This window comes from Brassica oleracea, chromosome C3 (genome assembly GCF_000695525.1).
Source record: "Brassica oleracea var. oleracea cultivar TO1000 chromosome C3, BOL, whole genome shotgun sequence".
NCBI classification, from domain to species: domain Eukaryota; kingdom Viridiplantae; phylum Streptophyta; class Magnoliopsida; order Brassicales; family Brassicaceae; genus Brassica; species Brassica oleracea.
Window position 1 is genome coordinate 50,183,013 of NC_027750.1, and position 12,980 is coordinate 50,195,992.

General features: G+C 38.5%; 1 protein-coding gene and 1 long non-coding RNA gene across 2 annotated transcripts; one reads left to right on the forward strand and one right to left on the reverse strand.

Moving 5' to 3' along the window:
- Positions 1 to 5,380: 5,380 nt before the first annotated feature.
- On the reverse strand, positions 5,381 to 7,342 carry LOC106329482. The gene is made up of 6 exons (XR_001267832.1): positions 6,755 to 7,342; positions 6,458 to 6,626; positions 6,100 to 6,342; positions 5,935 to 6,027; positions 5,733 to 5,835; positions 5,381 to 5,485 (listed from the first exon to the last, which is right to left on the reverse strand). It is a non-coding gene; the product is annotated as an uncharacterized LOC106329482 (long non-coding RNA).
- A 1,883-nt stretch (positions 7,343 to 9,225) lies between these two features.
- Positions 9,226 to 11,016, forward strand: LOC106333514 (ASC1-like protein). Its single transcript, XM_013771951.1, has 6 exons — positions 9,226 to 9,566; positions 9,608 to 9,828; positions 9,923 to 10,078; positions 10,180 to 10,365; positions 10,488 to 10,702; positions 10,822 to 11,016. Exons 1-6 carry the CDS (start codon positions 9,417 to 9,419, stop codon positions 10,854 to 10,856), a joined length of 963 nt encoding a protein of 320 aa, XP_013627405.1. The 5' UTR covers positions 9,226 to 9,416; the 3' UTR covers positions 10,857 to 11,016.
- The last annotated feature ends 1,964 nt before the right edge of the window (positions 11,017 to 12,980 follow it).

Consider the following 12,980-nt stretch of genomic DNA (forward strand, 5'->3'; position numbering starts at 1 on the left):
TGCTTGGAGGATTTTGGAAACCGTTTTGAATGTGGCGAAATGCCCTGCATAAAAGGAACCATGGCAATGATGTAGAATCACTGGAATATCTGCCTCTGGAACACACCTTCTGAATATGTCATCCTTGCAATGTTTGTACAAGTACGATTCATCCCAAACATAATGCCTCGCCTCTCTTAAGAATTTCCTCTTCTCGTTTCCAGTGAACTTAAGTGGTTCCTTTTCAGCAGTTAGGAAGTTCGCAATCTCAGCAAACCAGGGAAGGTGAGAGTACTGCTTTTGGATCGCGGCTACTGGTTGTTCCGGTATGCGAGAAAAATCGGATGTTATGCTCAGGGGTTGTTCCGCGAAGCACAGACCAATCGCGTTGACGTGTTCCACTCTGTGTTCTTCATCAAGAGCTGTGTCGTCCTCAATTTTCATTCTGGACATGTGGTCTGCAACCCCATTCTCGACTCCCCTTTTGTCTTTTATCTCGAGATCAAATTCTTGGAGAAGAAGAATCCACCTCAACAACCTCGGTTTTGCATCCTTCTTTGTGAGCAAGTACTTAAGAGCANNGCACAATCACCTTTGATCCCACCAGGTAGGATCTGAACTTCTCGAATGCAAAAATAATAGCCAGGAGTTCCTTCTCAGTCGTAGCGTATCTGCATTGAGCTTCATCCATGGTTTTGCTTGCGTAATAGATCACATGAAGTTTCTTATCCTTGCGCTGCCCAAGGACTGCTCCAACTGCAAAATCGCTAGCATCAGTCATGATCTCAAAAGGGAGATCCCAGTCTGGCGGTTGTACAACATGTGCACTGACTAGAGCTCCTTTGATCGTATGGAACGCAGCAAAGCACTCGCTATCGAAATCAAACTTGATATCCTTGAAGAACAGTCTGGTGAGTGGTCTCGCTATTTATGAGAAATCCTGAATGAACCTCCTGTAAAACCCTACGTGACCCAAGAAGCTTCTGATAGCTTTCACTGCTGTTGGTGGCTGCAAGCTCATCATCACCTCGACCTTTGCCTTATCTACCTCAATGCCTTTCTCGGAGATCTTATGCCCTAGAACAATCTCATCTCTGAAGTGACGCTTCTCCCAATTGAGCACCAGATGTTTCTCCTCACACCTTTTGAGTACCCTGCACAAGTTTGACAAGCAGACACTAAAAGAGCTTCCATAGACACTGAAATCGTCCATGAAAACCTTCATAATGTCTTCAATCAGGTCAGTAAAGATCGACATCATGCAGCACTGAAATGTTGCTGGCGCATTGCACAGGCCTAATGGCATTCTCCTGTATGCGTACGTTCCGTATGGGCATGTGAATGTCGTCTTCTCCTGATCGTCCGGATGGATAGGGATCTGAAAGAAACCTGAATAACCATCTAAAAAGCAGTAATATGGGTGATAAGCCATTCTCTCAAGCATTTGATCAATGAAGGGAAGTGGAAAGTGATCCTTTCTAGTGGCTGCATTTAATTTTCTGAAATCAATGCACATACGATGTCATGTCATTATTCTAGTAGGGATCAATTCATTCTTTTCATTTGTGATAACAGTGATCCCACCTTTCTTAGGTACTATATGAACAGGGCTAACCCATTTACTATCAGATATGGCATAGATCACACCCGCTTCAAGAAGTATCATTATCTCTTTCTTAACAACATCTTTTAGATTCGGGTTTAACCTCCTCTGATATTCAACATAAGTCATTGATTCATCTTCTAGGTGTATTCTATGCATGCATAAATCAGGTGAGATGCCATGTATGTCAGCTAGTGAATATCCTAATGCCTTACGATACTTCCTAAGCTCACATAAAAGCAATGCAGTTTCCACATTATTGAGTTCAGCGTTCACACTGACTGGATAAGTGTAATTCAGACTTAAGAAAGCGTACCTGAGCCCCTTGGGAAGGGGTTTTAGCTCAACCTTGGGATTCTTCAACTTGCTCCAGGGATCATCAGGTAGGTTCGGCGGAACAAGCGAGTTCGGTAAAGGGGTTGCTCCAGTTGGAGTGTTCTCGTCCTTGTTGCTTTCTTCCCCCAGACTTAGACTCGCCACCATTCTTTCCAAACTCCTTGCAGAGTCAAGCATCTTTGCATACTCGTCTACGTCAATGTTCTCGACACTCTGCTCGGCCTCAGCTCTTACTAGTGCAAGCTCAAGTGGATATTCTGTTAGAATCTCCTCGATCATCCCGTCGCGAGGTTGCAGTGGATCAATCCCTTCATCTACCTCGAAGGTCTGTCCATCCAACATCGGCTTCTTCAGCAGCTCATCCATCTCGAACTGCATGACTATTTCCCCCAGATTGAGATCAATCTTCCCTTGCCGCACATCAATGATGGCTCCAACAATACATAGGAACGGTCTTGCTAAGATGAGAGGATCTTTGGATTCCTCTTCCAGCTCTAGAACTTCGAAGTCTGCTGGAACAGAGGTGTTCCCGACTTTTACTTGAAGATCCTCTAGAATACCAACTATGGACTTAACTGATCTATCTGCGAACACCAAGGACATCTTAGTTGGTTTGAAAAGCGTGTATTCCAGACGTCGTGCTACAGAGTAGGGCTTGAGGTTTACACTGGATCCCAGATCAACCAAGGAGCATGAGAAAACTGTCTTCCCAATCTGGATAAAGAGGATGAACTTGCCAGGGTCTCCTCGCTTCTTTATCTGCCTGTTCTGAAGCACGGCGCTGCACTCCTTAGAGACAGTCATGAATTCGCTTTCCTCTGATATTTTTCTTGAGATCAATCTCTTCATAAAGCTGCGCATGGAGGGCATCATCTGGATCGCATCCATCAAGGGGAGTCGGACTGTTGGGTCCTCCAGCATCTTTCTGCACTTCATCTCCTCTCGGTCCTTACGAGTAGCCTTTGCTGGAACAGGGTAAGGGACTTTAGGATTGTATTCGCGAGCAGGAACATGCTCTGGGATCGGGCGGACAGCCTCAGCTGGTTGTTCTGGTCCTGGCGAATTGGTTCCAACTGTTGGTTCCCTCTCCTTCTCAGCTACCGGGGTATCGGCTGGTGGTTGTTCCGACTCTTTCTGCTTCCCCTTCTCAACCGCAGTGAACCTCTTCTTTACCGGCTCAGACAGTTGATTTCCACTTCTCAACCCAACCGCATTGCACTCCTTAAGGTTTTTGTCGGTTTTCCCAGGTAGAGTACCTTGTTGCCTCTTGATGCTCTCAGCAGTCTGAGCAATCTGAATGTCCATCTAACTCATATGACTCGCGACATTGTCGTACTTGGTGCTCAAATCGCTGAACATATGGTTCATTCTGGTATTGATCTCGGTAGTAACCTGGTTTAAAGCCTTCCCTTGGAGTTGTTGTCGTTAAGCAGTTGGTCCACCTTTGCAGCGAGATCATCTATGTTGTTCACACTATTCGAGCGGTTATGCTCCTTGTTCTTGTTTAGTGAACTTGAAGCCATGTTCTCAATCAGCTCGAACGCACCAGGTGTGGTTTGAGTCATGAAGTCTCCATTACTCAAGAATCAAGGGAGTTTCAAAACTCATAGCTCACTCCATCATAGAACACCTCCAATATATAGTCATCGTCAAACCCATGGTGCGGGCACTCTCTCTGGTACTCCTTGTACCTCTCCCAAGCTTCATGAAAAGGTTCATTAGACTTCTGCTTGAAATTGGAGATCATGTGCCGTAGAGCCGCGGTTTTAGACTTCGTGTAGAAGTGGCTCAGGAACGCTGATCGGACCTGGTCCCATGAGGTAAGAGAACCGGTCGGCAGAGATTGGAGCCAGCGAGAAGCTTTCCCTTCAAGAGAGAATGGGAACAGCGTGCATTTGACATAATCTGGTGGCACTCCGTTAGAACGAGAGAAATTGCAGATTCTCTCAAATGCTTCGATGTGGTCCATCGGGATGTCAGTAGTGAGACCGCTGAATGTGCTCTTCTGTACCAGACTTATCAGTGAAGGTTTGGTCTCATAGTCTTGCCGAGTGCAAGGAGGAGGGTTGATGGGGGAGCGGTTAGTAGCGAAGTTCCGCGGAAGGTTCCGCTCCCCAATAAGAGCACCACGCTCTTCTCGCGCAGCTTTCTCAGCTGCTTCTTGAGCATGTTGCTGATTTTGTATGGTCTGCTGCATCTGCAACATCTATTGTTGCTGAGTCTGCATTTGTTGTTGAATGATTGCCAGTGCAGTAGTGAGGTCATCCTGATTGCCGTGATCACCCATGTTGGTGTCGGTTGTTCTGGGTTGTTGACGGTTCTATCTTTCTAATCTTGCGAGTTCGTCCTTGGTCAGTTGATGTAGTGGTCCTTGTGCGTTGCTCCGAGTATGTTTACTGGTCATGCACTTGGATCATCTGTTCCAACAAAGAATTAAAAGCAAGTTAGATATCTTAGACTAAATATTAAACCGAAAAATAAAGGTAAAAGCCTGGTCCCCGTCGCAACGGCGCCAAAACTTGATACACTAAAAATGAATATTTGCTACTGTCAAGTTAATAGTGGTAATCGTAATATTTGAGATTCAATCCAGAGGACCTGTTTACTCTTTACTCTTATGAGTTCAATATTAAGCTGGCAAACAAGTGGGGTTTTAAAATCAATGGTGACGTAAGTAACTAGAATACCTAAAGATTCAAATTCGATTTAAATGAAAGCCGGCTTAGGGTTGTTCATCGGGTGTCAATGCAGAACCAAACAACTATTCAAGTGCAACAAGGTGCAGTCTAGAACTCGGATCACTCATCTAGAACAATCCACTATCGCGGACTTGTTCCCTTTGCTGATCGGTCTTGAGTCCTAAGCTCTCACTTGGAACAAGACGCGAAAGCAAGCCTTAGAGATCAGGTCCGATTAGTTCACTTAATACCTAATATCTACTCTCGCTGATTAGGGATATGAAGCTCATTCAATATATATCAATTTATCTCCTAAGCGGTTAGCTAGGGGATTAAACTAGAGATTGAACATTAAGTGATCAATTCAATGCAAGCAGTAAGAACAATATGAATGAAGAACAGTTAAAATCACTTATTTGCGTTTAGCTCATGCAATTGACACTCTAAACCCTAAGCAAGCTTAGCCGACTACTCAATCATAAAACAAGATGACACAGACATGATTTCTGAATAGTACTGCATATAAAATAAAATAGAAAGACAAGGGTTCAGAATGATCTTCTCGTGAAAATGAGAGATGAAGCCTTCTCCTTTACAAGTTGTTAAATCCAATAATTAGTTCTCTGTCCCTTCTAAAAACTAGCGTCCTCTTAGAAATGATAGCATAGCCTTTTTATATGGAGGCGTCAGTGGTAAAGAGAAAAGAGAGAAAATCTAGGGCAAACCCCTGAAATCTTGGAGGTTTCCTTAATAGTCGGAAATAGTCAGTCGCTTGCTCTTTTTGGGAACAACCTTCGGATTGATCCGACTAGCTGTTATGCGTTAGATATTCCAAAATGACTTCTTCCTTCATGGCACTCTCTTCTTTACTCTTTCACCTGCTCCAAACCTGGAATGATATCAAATAAGCACGAATTAGAACTGAGAATTAACTCAAAGAACACATATAATGGTATTAAAAACACCATATATCAAATGGGTATTTCAAAGGAACAAGAGGACTCAGGCAAGGGGATCCACTCTCCCCCTACCTCTTTGTCATTGCAATGAATTGCCTTTCCCACATGCTCAATGCCGTAGCAACTCAGACAAGGTTTAAGTACCACACAAACTGCAAGAAAATAAAATTGACGCACCTTTCCTTTGCTGATGATCTACTGATCTTCATCGAGGGGAACCTAGAGTCAGTCCAGTGTGTACTCCAAGTCCTCAGAGAATTCGAAGATAGATCAGGGTTGGCTGTAAGCATGCAGAAAACGAGCTTCTTCGCATCAGGACTAACAGAAGAAGAGATAAATACGATTCAAGTATCGACAGGAATGGCGTGTGGTAACTTACCTTTAAGATACCTAGGAGTGCCTACGAACTCGAGGAAATGTCTCTCGCAAGCTGTGAACCGTTACTTCACCAGATCAAGACGCGCTTCTCTTCCTGGTCCACAAAAATAGTATAATTTTCAAGGAGATTAACGCTAATAAAAACTGTTATTTCAGGGATTACCACCTTTTGGTGCGCATCATTTGTGCTTCCCAAAGCTTGTGTGAACAAGATAAACTCAATGTGCAGCGCCTTCTTGTTGAAAGGAAATCTTGAGGCTAATAATACGGCGAGGGTGGCCTGGTCTACGGTTGTAAAAAAAAAGAAGGAGGGCGGCTTGGGAGTGAAGGACCTTCAGACGTGGAATAAAGCTTGTTGTCTGCGATTAATATGGCTTCTCTTCTTCAGACCGGACTCTGTATGGGTCACCTGGTTCAAAGAAGTGATACTCAAAGGGTCAATAAAATACTTCTGGACAACAAACCCATCACAAAACTTCTCTTGGTTACCGAACAAATTGTTGAAGTTAAGAAGTGTAGCTTACCCCTTGATTCATCTGAGAATACAAAATGGAGAATGTGGCAGATTCTGGATTGACAATTGGAGTCTTTATGGGAGTTTGCGAGAATATTTGGATGGTGGTAGATCACGACTTGGAATTCCATAAGATGCAACACTGGCCTCTCTTTATCGTAATGGAGCGTGGAGGATTCCTGCAGCAAGAACAGAGCATCAGTTACAGGTTCTCTCCTTCATTACTACGATCCAGTTCAATGAGGAGTTGTGGGAGATAAATGGAAGGGTTAAAGGAAAGTATAACACGGGGGAGATATATCATCACCTGCGAGGAGAAATCCAGGAGGTTGATTGGTCATCGGCAGTTTGGACCTCTCGAAGCATCCCACGACAAAGTTTTCGTGCTTGGCTAGTTGTGCAGAACATGATCCCTACTCGAGACAGGCTAATCAGCTGGGGGCCTTCAGGTCCCTTCACTATGCCTCCTATGTAACACAACTGATGAGTCTCGGGATCATCTATACTCGGAATGCGACTTTGCGTTTGAATTGTGGAACCGAGTCTCGTATAGATGCAGGTTCCGACCGGACCGGCGATGGGAGAGCTCCCTCAACCAGATGATCTCTCTCCCGCCCCCTACTGCAACTCGACCACTCACCCTTCTTGGCTGGCAGGCTACTATGTATTGGATCTGGTACGAGCGTAATCAACGCCTGCATACAAACCAATTCAGATCAATTGACTCTCTCTTTTCTCAAATTGACCATCAGATCAGAAACAAAATTCAAAGTTTTCGGGAATCCGATCGTCGGAGATGATGCAGCAATGGATTCGCTGAGCCATTTGGAGATCATCGTACTTCCCTCTCACCGAACACCTTGATCGTCAAAGTCGTGTCTCTCAAACTTCCCCTGCGACAATTACAAAGCTCCCATCTTCATCATTGGGCCATCTCATCTTGGGCTCTATCACTAATTGGGTTAAATTGGGTTTTCATTATATGAGTTTATTGGGCAAGACTCTAACACTATATAGCCTATGGGCTCTTGTAAAACATTTTACTTATTTTGGATTTTAATTTAAGAAAGCCAGTTACAAAAAAAAAAAAAAAAGATTACAACAACAGAAAACACGTCGAAGAAGCTCTTGCATTCCGAAACACGTGGCATCTTTTCTCTTGAGAGTGCATTGCTTCAGTTATCCATCACCGCCGACGTCTCTCCAGCCAGCGACGTGATTTTCAATCGTCGTCTCCACGCTTCAGAAGCTGAAGCTGATCTTTACCATGTCCTACTTGACCTTTTGTTTTAATAATCGTCATGTCACAATTTTAAATATATTACTAGATTTTTGATACGCACAAGTGCGTGCAAATATTTTTTTCGCATTTATATATATATATATATATATTTGTTTTATATAATTAATATTTCCTCTGTTTCAAAATATTATATATTTTAAATTTTTCACACATTTTAATAAAACATATTAAATTTGCATAATTTTTTTGTGATTTTTTTCTATATTTTTAAGCTAATAAAAATTCAATAAATGAAATTAAGTTTTTTGAAGTTTGCAATTAGTTAATAAAACATGCACTGAAAATGTAAAAAATAAATAAATCTTTCGAAACAAATTTGTTCTCAAGAATATATAATTTTATGAAACAGAAAGAGTATATATTTTCAAAGTTACTCATATATTTAAATGTTTATATAATTATTTCAAATAAAATAATTTTATAGTTTTCATGCCGTAAAGTAATTAATCATTACATATATGTTGCTTTTTAGTATATATTTGTACTATTGAATTTGCGTTTGATTATTAAACCAAAATTTTGATGCATGAAACAACATATTTGAAAACTATTTTATATTTAATATATTATGATCCTGACTCGTTATTAAAATGATAGATTTCCTTTAGCAATTTTTTTAATGTTTATTCACTTTATATAATAAATTACTGTATATATAAATGTTTCAGATAAGTTAACTTTTATACATGTATTATATAGTTTACTAATGTTAAACCGTTCTACCAACATATTATATTTTTTTAGCAAATGATTTATATTTATGAAAACAAAATATATTAACTTATCAATTTAAAATACTTTTCATCATATTTAGTTAATGGTTTTCTTTTAAAATGATTGATATTCTTATAAAATAGATCAAATAGGATATAATTTTATTCATTTCATTTTATAAAATATAACTGAATCTATATATATATATATTAATGTATAATAACATTTCATTACTAATTACGAAATTAATGAAAACATTTATATTTAATTTTTGACAATTAAGATCATGTTACAATCTTTTCAATAGAGTTGTTAGAGTTTATAAATATAAATATATATATTAAATTAAAAAGATATCAAAAGATATTATGATTAAAGTAGTAAAAAAATTATATATTATTAGCATTAAAGTAATACATTTAATAAAAAAACTAAATTACGTCCAAATAAAAATATCACACATGAAAATATTTATATTTTAATATAATAGATTATTATGTGTCACAATCGTGCGTTAATTATAACTTTGAATAACCAAATTTTATACGATAAGATAATGCTCTCCGAGACGAACACCAATGTCAGTGTAGTGATGTTAAACCGGTATCAGTCCAATGGTTTGTTTTGGTTCATGATGGCTTCAACAGGGTTGGACCCCGGTTAACACTTCTTTTTCCGATGTATTCTCTTGCAAGGATACTCCTTTTCTTTCTCCTATGGGGTTGACCAGGGGCGGCGAATCTTGATGTAAATAATGGATGCAATAATTAAAATTTTCCATTTTATCTAATGATTTTTCCTTACTGAACAACCAAAATTGAAATAATTTTAGTGGATGCATGTGCATCCCTTCCTGTCTTGGGGTTGACTTGGACAAAGAGGAAGAACAAGAAGTGAAACACACAGACTAATGATACTCCAAACACTTCGGTTTTTGTAGGATCTCGACTAGATGGATCTCAAAATCTTGAATTGGGATTGGAACCAAGAATCTTACCCATCTTCTTCTGATTTATGGGTTCTCATCTTCTTTGCTCCCTTCTTCCTTTTCCCCACTACTCAGTTTGTTTTATATCTCTTACTATTCATCATGACTTGGGAAGCAAGTCATCTCTGAGAGATTCATAATATATCACATTATAGAGAGTTGCTAGAAGAGTGGTGTTTCCTCGAGGAAACTGTGTTGATTCAATCGGTAGAAGAAAGAGGATGGTTAAATTCAAAGAATCAGCTTGGAAATGTCTCTGCTCTATCTCTACCGAAGCACTTGCTCTCTACGTCACTTATAATGAGCCATGGTTTAAAGACACACGATGCTTCTGGTTAGGACCAGGAAACCAGATATGGCCTGACCAAAAGATAAAGTAAGATTCAGGAATAAGCTTGACTTAATGTGTTACGTCAGACGCAAGAAATCAAACCCTAATTTCTTGTGAGTTGTATATTACCCTTGCGCAGGTTGAAAATGAAGGGACTGTACACGTTTGTCGGTGGCTTGAATGTGTATTCTTTATTTGCTTTGTTCTTTTGGGAAACAAGACGATCTGATTTCAAAGTCATGATAGTTCATCACATAGTAACTTCATCCCTCATCATTTTGTCTTACGTTTTCAGGTACGTTCTCCCAATGTATATTAAGGACTTTTTTACATTTTCTGATCTTTCTCGAGACTTTTGAACTCATCAACTTCCTCTTGTTATACTTTGTACACTAGATTTTCTCGTGTAGGTTCTGTAATATTGGCTCTTCTCGATATCACCGACGTGTTTGCAGAGATAGGCAAGATGTGCAAATACAGCGGCGAAGAGTCCATGGCTACTGTCTCGTTCATCCTATTTTTCCTGTTATGGACGGCTCTGCGACTCATCTATTACCCTTTATGGATCCTCTGGGGTACCAGGTTTATACCATTCACCTTAAACTCCATAACTCATTTTATATAATGCAACGACTTAATTGGATCTTTATGTTTTTTTTTTTTTTTTTTGGTTCCTCTCCACGTATGATATTTGAACGATGCAGTTATGAATCTATAAACGTGAAACTAGAGTGGGACAAGAAGCATTCGATGGAAATTACTGGCATAGAAACTGGACTGCCTTCTACAATGTACTACATTTTCAACACATTTCTATGGTGCTTACAGATTCTTCACATCTACTGGTGGGTCTTGATATGTCGTATGTTCATCATCCAAATCCGTTCCGAAGACAAAATCGCTAGAGACGTCCGTTCTGGTAAGATTTATATATATGCATACATATATCTAAACCAACTAGTGCTTTATAATGTTGTAAATTATCTATTCGGATTTTTTTTGTGTTAGCTATTTGTTTTCAATATATATTCTTTGCAGATTCTGAAGGTGAAGATGATGAACACCAAGATTGATTGTCTTGACTCTTGTTGTCCATCGTTTTGCGTATACCCGTAACCATGTCTGTTTTAGCTCAAGTGGCAGCTCTTCTCTTTTGTATTTGCTTTCTCAAACCATATGATCTGAAAAATCATATCTTTGTAATTCTTTTTTTTATCTTCATTTTAATTCAAAGCCCTTTTTCAAAATATATCTGTTTTAAATTTCAGTGTGTGGCAATTAAAAAAAACTAAGAAGAAAACACACAAAAATTATACGTTGAGAAATAACAAAGCTTGGTTACGTAAACGTGAACCTAACATAAGCCTAAACTTGAAACATATCCATACAAATGGAGAATGAATTAAGGGAAATTGGAGCCTATAACCATGAAAAAAACTGTAATTCACCCACTAGCTATTTCTCGTAACAGTCCTATACACGCCATTAAATATATACATTAATACTGTAATACCCCTTCGTATAACCGGCGCAACCTGCAAAAATTAAATTAAAATTATTAATTATTAACTATGTACAAAAGTAAAACGTGTCTTCCCCTACCTCACATCTCCTCTTTTATACTTCATTTGGTAATTTTCTCGAAGTCGAAAGGTCTCCGACGCCGATTTCCTCCAACGCCTCGCATCCGCATGCAATCGAAAGCTTTTACATCTCCTTTGTCAATTGTCTTCCGCGTTAGTGTTTCACCGGCGGTTAGTAACACAACCTTCCTCTTCAACTTCACGAATTCGATTCTTCACAGATCTTTGAAACTCCTGTAAGTTCTCCGTGTTTTTCCTTAAATTATTTTCATATTCTCTTTGTCTGTGTCCAAATCAACTATTCCACTTGTGTTTTTATCTGATATGCATAGTAAATGGTTAGTAATATTGTTTCGATATAGAATAGCATTTGCGTTACATACGGGTTTCACCGTCTAGAAATGACATGATATCCGTTAGGTATATTCCATTTGACTTGGAATAGAATAAAATATAGACGTTTATATTCCATTTGATTTTGAATGAAATCAATTCGAAAATTTTATATCACCTTCTTTAGATTCTGAATTCATACTTGTATTTATATTTACTTAATTTTATACTTGTATTAGGGTTTACATTTCCGTGTAGGGTTTAGTGATGATTGGAGAGGGGTCAGTTTCGGAATATTAAGTTCGTCATTGCAAGATTGAGGTTGACATTGAATTAAGTGTCATATTTCCGTGTAGAGTATCATGATTAGTTGATAGGGTTTCTTATTCTCCTGTGTGGTTTAAGATCGTGGGCTATGCATATCGTTACATCTTACAGAGTTTCCATTCCATATTATTGTTATACTATATAATTTATTTTGCATTTACCTTGTTATATGAATCCTAACACCTTTATCTTTCTCTTGTTTCTCAGGTTATAAATTGAAGATTTAGGCTGTCAAGTAGATTATTCGAAACTGGATTTGAGCCAGCTGGTGAATGTATTTTCATTTATATGCAATGATACAATGTGTATATAAGTGAAATAGATCGTGTGTATGTAAAATGGAAAGACCATTCATGTGAAATGGAGTATATAATCTTTATTATTTGTTGTATTCTATTATATACGCAGAACATATAATAGAAATATGATTGTACAGTGCATAAGCACTATTATGTTTTGTTGTTGTATTATTGCTATGAATCTTAGTTTATGCGTATTGATCAAAGCTAAGAATTTAAAACTCAATTTTATCATTTCGTTAACCCGATCCACATAAGTGTAAACTTCACACAAATTTTGTTAACCACATCTACATTTGTTGTTTGGGTTTAAGATTTATATTTGAATTTAGGGTTTAGTAAATAAAGTTTAAGGTTTAGAATTTAGAGGGTGGGTGAGATTGGGGGTTAAGTTTATGATTTAAGGAAATTAATTATTTTACATACTTTTAATATTTGGGTTTATGAGTTATATTTGGATTTAGAGTTTAATGATTAAGGTTTAGAGTATAGTATTTTGTTGGTTAAAGGGGTAAGGTTGAGGTTAGCATTAACTTCTTCCATGATATCATAAACATTTCATAATTTCATCAATATGTATTATGCTATTTATTTAGTTTCATTCTATTTAGGTTGAAGGTTTATATTTGAGTTTATGGTTTATATTTTAGTTTAG

Excerpts from the sequence above, each read along its gene's own strand:
- LOC106333514 (XM_013771951.1), top strand. The coding sequence starts at position 9,417 with ATGGATCTCAAAATCTTGAATTGGGATTGGAACCAAGAATCTTACCCA. Across the intron at positions 10,366-10,487 it reads TGGATCCTCTGGGGTACCAG|TTATGAATCTATAAACGTGA; the intron begins GTTTATACCATT and ends TGAACGATGCAG. Across the intron at positions 10,703-10,821 it reads CGCTAGAGACGTCCGTTCTG|ATTCTGAAGGTGAAGATGAT; the intron begins GTAAGATTTATA and ends TATTCTTTGCAG.